General features: G+C 37.4%; 1 protein-coding gene across 1 annotated transcript; it reads right to left on the reverse strand.

Moving 5' to 3' along the window:
* Window positions 1-238: 238 nt before the first annotated feature.
* On the reverse strand, window positions 239-7,272 carry RCAN1 (regulator of calcineurin 1). Its single transcript, XM_008943806.1, has 4 exons — window positions 7,162-7,272; window positions 4,843-5,016; window positions 3,701-3,860; window positions 239-684 (listed from the first exon to the last, which is right to left on the reverse strand). The coding sequence occupies exons 1-4, from the start codon at window positions 7,246-7,248 to the stop codon at window positions 521-523; spliced, it is 585 nt and encodes a 194-aa protein (XP_008942054.1). The 5' UTR covers window positions 7,249-7,272; the 3' UTR covers window positions 239-520.
* Between the last annotated feature and the right edge of the window lie 1,455 nt (window positions 7,273-8,727).

Raw genomic sequence — 8,727 nt, forward strand, 5'->3', positions numbered from 1 at the left:
TTTCCAGAAACGTGAGAAACTATAGAAAATAATGCAAAGTTACTTTAGAAGACCAAGAATACACATGCACAAAATCTACTATAAGAAAGAGGTTTACAATTCCCATAATCATTAAAACCACCTCTGTTATCGCTATGTGCTCCACACAATGACTAACCTATTAGTTTGAGGATTTATGTAAGTCAGAACAAAGAAAGCTTTCCCCAGCTGCTTTATAATGGAACAGCCTACAGTACCCCCCCCCCAGAAAAAACACCTAGTTTGTCCTGTTAGGTCTCAAAACATTTTCTTCTGCCTATCTTTCGTTCCCAGTGATCCCAGAATACACTCATGTCATCCATCAACCCGTAGCATCAAAAATAAGGATGAAACTTCCTGTATTTTTTTTCTGAGCAAACTTGTATTGGAGTTTCTGCTACTATGACTGCTGCTGTTGCCACAAACCTGTGACCTGCTGTTTCCACAGTAAACATTTCCGTTGCATATGTCTGCTTGTTACCCTTGGAAAAACAACAGCAGCTCAACTTAAATGGGTAGGAGTATAATCTGGCCTTCTGGTCTGAATAATTCTTGGTTTGGGTTTCTTTGTTTCTTCCTCCACATCGTTTTCCTGGTCACTCTCACATACGTGGACGACAACACTGGGAGTTGTGTCAGTTGCAGCATGTAGCTCATACTTTTCTCCTGAAAGTTAAAATATTAGCAAAAATGGTTAAAAAGAATCCTTTCTGTAGAAAAGTAGAAAAGAAATTCCTAAAAAAAAAGGAACACGCAACAATAAGCCTGATGGCACAACGCATTAGCTGGTGCGAGCAGATGCGCTGCTGACAGCCACGTTTACTGTCCATAAGTGTTTAGGTTTGGTTTCCAAAGCAGCAGAGCTCAGCTGCTCTCTTAAAGGCAAGTTTATGTAAGTTACCCTAGGCACTCAAGAAAGCATTCTACATGAGCAGTCTCAGGTCTTCTTTGTGGGTTTCTATAATTTTAAAACATAGAAGATGATCTACCCACGGTACCACATCCAGGAAGACTTTGTTTTTCTGAATGACAGCAAAACCACAGGATCTTCCTTCCCCCAAAAGCTTTGTTGTTAAAACAGCTGGATGCTGTTCTTTCTATCTCGCACAGAGGTGCTCTAACACCACTCTGGCATTCTGTGTAGCAGCAGCGCTGTTATGCAGCAGGCTTCATGAATATATAATGTCAAACGCTCAGCTATAATACAGCCTGTGTGCAGAAGTGCCAAGAGACACATTTTATTGACTGTTGATATGAAATCTGTTTTTTCCATAATATAAAGAATTGCTTTCAGCTCTAACCAGGATTTACATGATTTTAACCTTACGCTAGATCAGGAAAAGAGCAAACTACTTCTTTTCACCGCTTCCCTGAACAGCTCCCCTTAAATTTTTTTCTTGTAACATTATACTCATTACCTCTCAGTGCAGAGAACAGTCTCCATCAAGACTACTACAGTGATCTGCACATGAGAAGTTCAAAAGAAGCAGCACACTCTAGTGTGACAAGGCTCTGAAGTGGTCCCTGCTGTTTGCCCAAGAACTTTAGGAAGGGGAATGGCCACAAAGACCAGTTCCATAGAGGAAAAGGCTCTTGCCTTCAGTTCTTCAGAAGCACGCAAGCCATTGTGCCAGAGTAACTTGCTCCTTGGTACCAAGTCATTAACTCTGTGCTCCAACATCACAGTCAAGCGGTCAAGCTTCAAAGGGCTCAATATTCACAATATACGTGAAAAATCTCAAGGGAAAAGGAATCACAGGTCTGCCAATGGGCCTGCTGTAGGGCACCTCAATAACAGAGCTTTCAGGGGAAATGAGGCAAGCTTTTACTGCTTAGTAAGCCCTTAGGTATTTCTTTTAAGACCTATAGATTTCTTTCTGGCATTGCTAAAATTTGAAGGAAGAGCCTGTAGTAAAAAAGAAAGCTTGTAGCACCCATGGAGCAAGCTCAGAAGTTCAATAAAATTAGTAAACTGTAACATTACTTATTTATTCATTCTGTATGTTTCATTGAAAACAACTTTTATTCTGATAAACACAGTCTTACAGGACTTCTGTTTCAAAAACTGATTTCATGAAAATAAAATCTTTGTTGAAAACATTTAATATGTCAGCAGTATTCTTGATGGACTGTTTTAAAGACCTATGTGCAGGCTCATCTGATTCATTTACATGTTTCAGCATAAACAAAATTTTTTGTGGCAACATTTTATACTCCCATTTCTAAATGTAGTGTCTTTCCTATAAATGTTCTTGCCATGATAATTCACACACCATTTAAAAGATAACTATTCAATTTAATAAATATTGGTATTTAATAAAACTTGGAAATAATCTACCCCATTTTTTACATCAGCATAAGCATGAAATTTTTGTCCCTCCACAAACTGCAAAGGGCTGAATTTTCCCACCAGGTAAGAATAATTCCCTAGTGGTTTGAGAGATGCATATGACTTTCACTAGAAACTTTGGATACCACCAGTATACAGTCAGCCATAAACTCCTACACAGACAGCTGAAGCATGAGGAGCTGAAAGTTCTGCCCTACCCTCTTCTCCACCCCTTACTACTGACATAAGATGTATTCCCTAAGCTGGTAGGTAAACAGGTACATAAAAATACTACAGTAAAATGATCCAGACTACAATTTTTATTGTCTTTCACACTGGTACTAAATTGTGACCATTTTTTCTCTCCTAAACCTAGTAGTACAGTTGCAAACAAATTAAATCAGAGCTGTTGATTTGGGGAAACAGTTTACACCAATTCTCATTAAAGGTTGTCTTAAATTAGGTATAAAATGACATCAAGGAATGTGATCATTAATCACTGAAAAGCAGAACCGTGTTTAAAATAAGAGTTCAGTACAGAGTTTAGTGGAACTTTATACCTCTTTCTCAAAGTAGAGTTTTATTTTAACACACAAACAGCAGCTAGAACTGTTTCTCCTATCTGTAGTCCTATCTACTTTTAATAAATAGACCTATGAACAGTCTATACAGCATGGTTAGCTGAAATCAAAACCAACTTATGGGATAGCACTAGAAATTATGGGTAGGTGTACATTCTTAGTATCTCTTTTCATTTGGACAGTGGGGAGAAAAAAAGAGGAACCTGATACAAACTTTTATGCTTTCCAGGATGAAGCCATCTCAAAGTTTGCAATAAATTAATAAATTGCAGCAGATAAAAATTAGAAGGAACAAGGAATGGCAGAACTTGACTCTGAAAGAAAATTATTTATTACTGATCATTTCCCTCCTCCACCCAGTATTATCTCAGATGGAGAGGTAATTCTAGCAGAGCTACACAGGTATTACCTGGTTCATTATCTTAATCTGAACAGGACTTCCTCATCCCTTCAGAAGGTATGTAGCTACACAAATGCCTCTTCATTTTTAGGAAGCTGTTTCTTGAAAATTCTGATGAACAAGCTAATACATTATTGAAGCAACATTCATGCTCTCTACAACTCACAAAGCAGATCACATTGTGAAGGTCTGGGCCCTCCAACTGATCCTGTGGAATTACTTTGTGTGTAAGAAACTACCATTTACTAATACCTTTTTTTGATATTACAGATTTACTTGGTAGACAGGAAGTAATTTGAAAACTTCTACAACTTCAGAAAGTTTAAAAGACGTTTTACTCAAGAAAATTCTAGTGGTTTTACTCCTTCTTACCTGGTCCTAACTTGGAGATAGCATATAAAAGGTCATAGTTAATGACTGGAGTAGCATCTTCTACTTGCTTCCAATCAACAGGTGGAGAGGCAGGGGGTGAAATCAAAAACTGTTTGTCTGGATTTGGTGGTGCCAAATGTGAGCTTCCAATGTGCAAAGTCTGAAAAAAGCATAAAAGCCAAAGCTGTTACATTGTTATCAATGAATCCAGCCTTCGTGAGCAATTTTGCTTGGGCCGATGTTATGCTGTAACAGGCACTCAAGGTGGCAGCATGTAACTATATTATTGAAGAGAGCTGTATGAAAGACCCAGTATACAAAATACAGACAAGCCACCACACAGATTAACTCTGATGACACATGCAATGAAGTATGCACATCTGCATCTTCCCATTATGGAGTTTAAAAAAATTTCACCAGAATATCTGTCCTTAAAAAAGTGAAGTAGGAGGAAGCTGGATATGGGCTTTAAGGCCTAATGACAAATGGTGTTGAAACTCATTACCACAAGTGAGAGTGGTGAGAATTCTAGAAGGTATATAAATAAACTGGCTCCTTCAGGACTGTCCCTAGGGACATCTGAAACAGACACACACAGATTAATTTTCCCATTAAATTTACGGAGGAAAATACACAGCAGCTATCAAAAAGCACCCAGATTACCAGAACCTGAGAGTTTCACATCTTTAGCAGCAGATGCTAGCCAGCTATAGAGCTGCACTGACGGTGATCTCCATGAAGAAATGTGTGCTGAACAATGTACAGTAGTGAGAGCAGCATCAACAGGTAAGAGTCCTGGATGTGCAGCTCTACGCTTTTGATTCCCTCAGATACTGAGTGCGTGCGTGTGCGCGTGTAGAGCACACTTGGCTTCCCTCACCCCATTGAACTCTACCTCTTTGACTCTGCTGATGAGTATCACTTACTCCCTCTCCCCAAGGTTATCAATGCAATACAGAGAGAGATGTCAATGTGAAATGTGCAACAGCCTCCAAATACTTGTAGCTTTGGAATAACCTGTGATTCTCTGATCAAACTGATAAAATTAACCAGGTTCATTAGTACAACTGAAGACGCGTGGAAGCTTATCACAAGTACATTATGCTTTAATACCTTGCAAGGATAACCCACAAAAGACTTACCTGAGCAAAATACAGTTTTATTTCTTTTCCAAGGAACTCTGTCTTGTGCAACTGTATTCTAGCATCTGCTGCAGATAAAGGGTTACTGAAATTTATTCGTACTCTTTTGAAGCTCTTAAAATACTGAAAGGTGATATCTCTGTCGTATGTTCTAAACAGTGATTCAAATTTGGCCTGAAAATAAAGGGCAAGAGAAGAAAGTGAATAGGCAACACCAAATTTTCTACACAGAAAAACTGAAATAAATTGCCAGTTACTAGTAGGGGGACATACTACCACTTTTGAATATTGATGTATTTGAAACAGCTTAGACTCGGTTCTTGTTTTTTTCTATTATAATGAATTTTCTCTATAACATCTTTTTTCTTCCTTACTAAAAAATAGATTAATATCATTCATAAGCGTGGGACACGATACTTTACTAAATCAGATTTAGTGACATAATAGAAATATTACTATTGGTAAGATGTTGAAGATAAATACTTGTCTTATAAAATTAATATCCAAAGGCCTTCAAAAGTCTGCTATGCATGCCTTTGTCTAAGTGAGCAATTTTGAAGGAAACCAACACAAAAGGTTCAACAGAGAAAAATGAAAACAGCATATTTGCAAGCTAAATGTGATTTTCCCCAGTGACTCAGCATGCATAATAAAGTTCATGCATGTCTCTTGTTTTAATAGCTGCTACTTTCATTTAGGAAAATGAAAGTATTATTACTGACCTCTAGTTTAATAGCCTCTTCTATTTCTGGAACCAAATTCTAAAAAGGCTCCCACTGTCTTCCCTAAAAAATCTTAAGTACTAACCATACAGCTCCTGAGGGGCCTTTGACACACTTTGGTTTGACTGTGTGGTAAGAGTAGGAACTGGACCACAACCTTATACCTTCATAGGTCTGCATCTGAGTTACTTTGCTGTCCTATCTGTGCAAAAAGACTGAAGCACCTTTACCAACAGCTGGCTATCGTCATTTTACACTTCAGGTTTGTGCTCCCAAGGCATCTGTGCAAACCTGACTTGGCTGCTTTTCGTATCATTGATACGAAGAGTGCTTCCACTCTTACTTCAGGATGCCAGACCAAAGCAGGAGAAAGAAGCAGGAGGTTCTGAAGCTGCCATGCTCTTGCAAAGTGTTTCAGGCTGGCATTCAGAACACAGGAACTGGTCACATGCCTTATTTCAGCAATGGCAATAGATCAAGTATTCAGCTATTTTCAGATATTTTCTCTTCATAAAAACTTACTAGAAGTTCAATACAAAGCCAAAATAAACAAGTATGTAAAATCACATTGCCTCATTTTTATTACTGACACATTTTAAGTTAGTAGAAAAAAAGTAACAAATACTACATAAGAAGGCAATAATTACTTTAACATTACATTTTCCTTCCTGAAGAGCTCTGCTTCACAAACTCACCACATCTGTGTATAGAACCACTACATATCAAAGATATTTTAAAATCAGAGCTGTCCTGCTTCTTGCTGAACCACACTGAAGCTTCTTCAAAGTGATCTCTGAAACAAGACCAGGGCCCTCCACACACAAAGCTTTTATTTGTTAAAGTCTCTTGTACTCCAGAGAGAGCTGAATGCAATCATGAATAGTAAGCCGGATCCACGCTAAATTACATTTCAAAGTTCACATTCTACATTTACTCAGGGAGTACCTGCAAGATTTGTGCAATCTATATACATTCTTAAAATGTGTGTGATTACAGAAGTCATAAATGTCATGCTATCAATACAGTACTAAACAAAATGTTATTTTTGTCCATAAGGTATATTAGCAGTCAACAATCCACTCTATCAGGACTGGATTACTTACATTATGTTAATTCTAATTAGCTAAATATAAATCAAAGGGGACTTCTTATAGTTTTAAGATTATGTTCTTAACTACATTGCTAGGAAAAAAAAAAAAAAAAACGAAACACCACAAAATAACCCATGAAAAGTATAAAGGGTACTATAAATCATGTTAATCTTACTACCAAAATTATAGTCTAAACATTTGCCAAAAACACATATGCAAGTGAAATAATACACTACACAGACAGGCAAAGAAGTCTGGAGGTAAACTTCTGAACATTTTCAAAAACACATAGCTTAAGCTTTAATAATTTTCAGAGTTAGACTAATCTGCCTCAGAGCATACAGTTGCAGACTTGGAAGACCCAAGACCCTTACCTCAAACTGAAACTGACTTACAAGTCAAAAAGCTATCAAAGCATCTGTGTTCTAAAAAATTTTAAACAGCAACCTACATACTTCAGTATTCCAGCAGCTCATAAGAAATAAAACGTGAAAGGTAAAGCATACCCTTGTTTCTGCTTGATTGAAGACATCACTATCTGCCACACAGGCGATCAGAGAACTAAAACTGTAGTTAAAATTTCTGAAATGCATTTTGTGCTTTGCCAAAGCAATACTCACTGTTCCCCAGAAACCAATGACTTTTAAGGAAGCCGTTGGTCCTGCAGGCAGCGTTTATAAAGGAAACAAGTCCAGCCCCTTAGACAAAAAAAAAAAAAAAAAAGTCTCAGAGCATCCTGTATGTGACAGCGAATTCCTGAACAAAGTCCTGCATGCTTTGAGGCACTCAGGAACAAAATGTAAGCTGGGACTGGAAAGAGGTGACGTCAGCACATTAGTCAGCTTCCCTATGCTAATTACCAGTGCTCGGGAGGATGGAAAAAACAGCTGAGGTTTGCACAGCAGCTGCTTTATCAAGCCTCTTGCAGCATAGTTTCCACTGGTAGTAATTCCATTCAGCGCTCAGACAACATGCTCTTCACTGGAATGGGACAACCCATCTTAAGATGGAAAATGTTACTGCTAAAGGACCAAAGTCTAGAGTAATAGGCTGTAATTAGCCAGGAGGAAAATTTCAAGACTTCTGAATGGAAAACAAATCCCTCAGGTCAATAGCTTTTGGTAATTCTGTGGAAAAAATACTCGGACTGAAGTTGAAAGATTAAGAGGAATTGATGTGGGAAAATACTTTTTTCCCCATTACAGTGAGAATTCATCTTGAAGCTTTCTTCAAAGCAACTATATGGATTCATTACCATTCTTCACTTTATTAAAAAACTCATTCCGAGCCTCAAACTGTTGAGGAATTTTGTTTTTAGGATAGCTGGCGGTTGGTTGGGGGCTTTTTTTTTTTTTTAAATTTGCTTTAACAGGAGCTTCATCAAGATCTACTGGTAGGATTTTAAGAGAAAACCTATCTATCGATGGCAGTGATGAGGTATGAAACATTTCTGACATTTTCTGATTTATTTGTATTCCAGTTTCAGGATGTTTCCCAAAAGTAGTACAGGTCATGGGTTTTTAAGCATTTCTTTGTTTGTTTTTGTTTGTTTGTTTTGTTTTAGGGTTGTTTTGTTTGGTTGGTTTAGGGGTGGCGCTTTTTTTCTTGTGTGGTGGGATTTTTTTTTGCTTTTTTAAAAATCAAGAACCATTAAAAAAAATTATCAATATTTAAAGTAATTCACTGAGTTTAAGCTGAAGCTTTTACAAGCTATTTGGAACTTTCCTATGCAACTTCACATCAAAATTTATAATGAAGTCCGAATCAGAAGTGCATTTGTATCATTTTAGTATAACATGGGGGTAAAACAGAAGCATCAAGTTTTATGAAACACTTGGAAACTATTAATAGACAATCATAAGCTAAAACCTTATTTCATAAATATTTAGTCATGCACAACTATTCACATGAACAGCCTTCTCTATTTCCATGGGCTGTACTTGCTTAAAGTTAAGGATGCTTATTGTGCCACAGGCTAAAATCCCTATTTAGTAGTCAAACTCTCTATTGTAAAGTTACTTTAGCGTGAAAGTTACCTTAGTGTGAAAGACTACTCAGAACAACCTCCTAGC

Source organism: Merops nubicus, unplaced genomic scaffold (genome assembly GCF_000691845.1).
Source record: "Merops nubicus isolate BGI_N331 unplaced genomic scaffold, ASM69184v1 scaffold7357, whole genome shotgun sequence".
NCBI classification, from domain to species: Eukaryota; Metazoa; Chordata; class Aves; order Coraciiformes; family Meropidae; genus Merops; species Merops nubicus.

What these genes read in the sequence shown, in the direction of transcription:
- RCAN1 (XM_008943806.1), bottom strand. Translation starts at nt 7,248, where the DNA reads ATGCATTTCAGAAATTTTAACTACAGTTTTAGTTCTCTGATCGCCTGT. An exon ending in TCAATCAAGCAGAAACAAGG is followed by an intron (nt 5,017 to 7,161) that starts GTATGCTTTACC and finishes CTTTATTTTCAG; the next exon opens with GCCAAATTTGAATCACTGTT. An exon ending in TATCTCCAAGTTAGGACCAG is followed by an intron (nt 685 to 3,700) that starts GTAAGAAGGAGT and finishes TTTAACTTTCAG; the next exon opens with GAGAAAAGTATGAGCTACAT.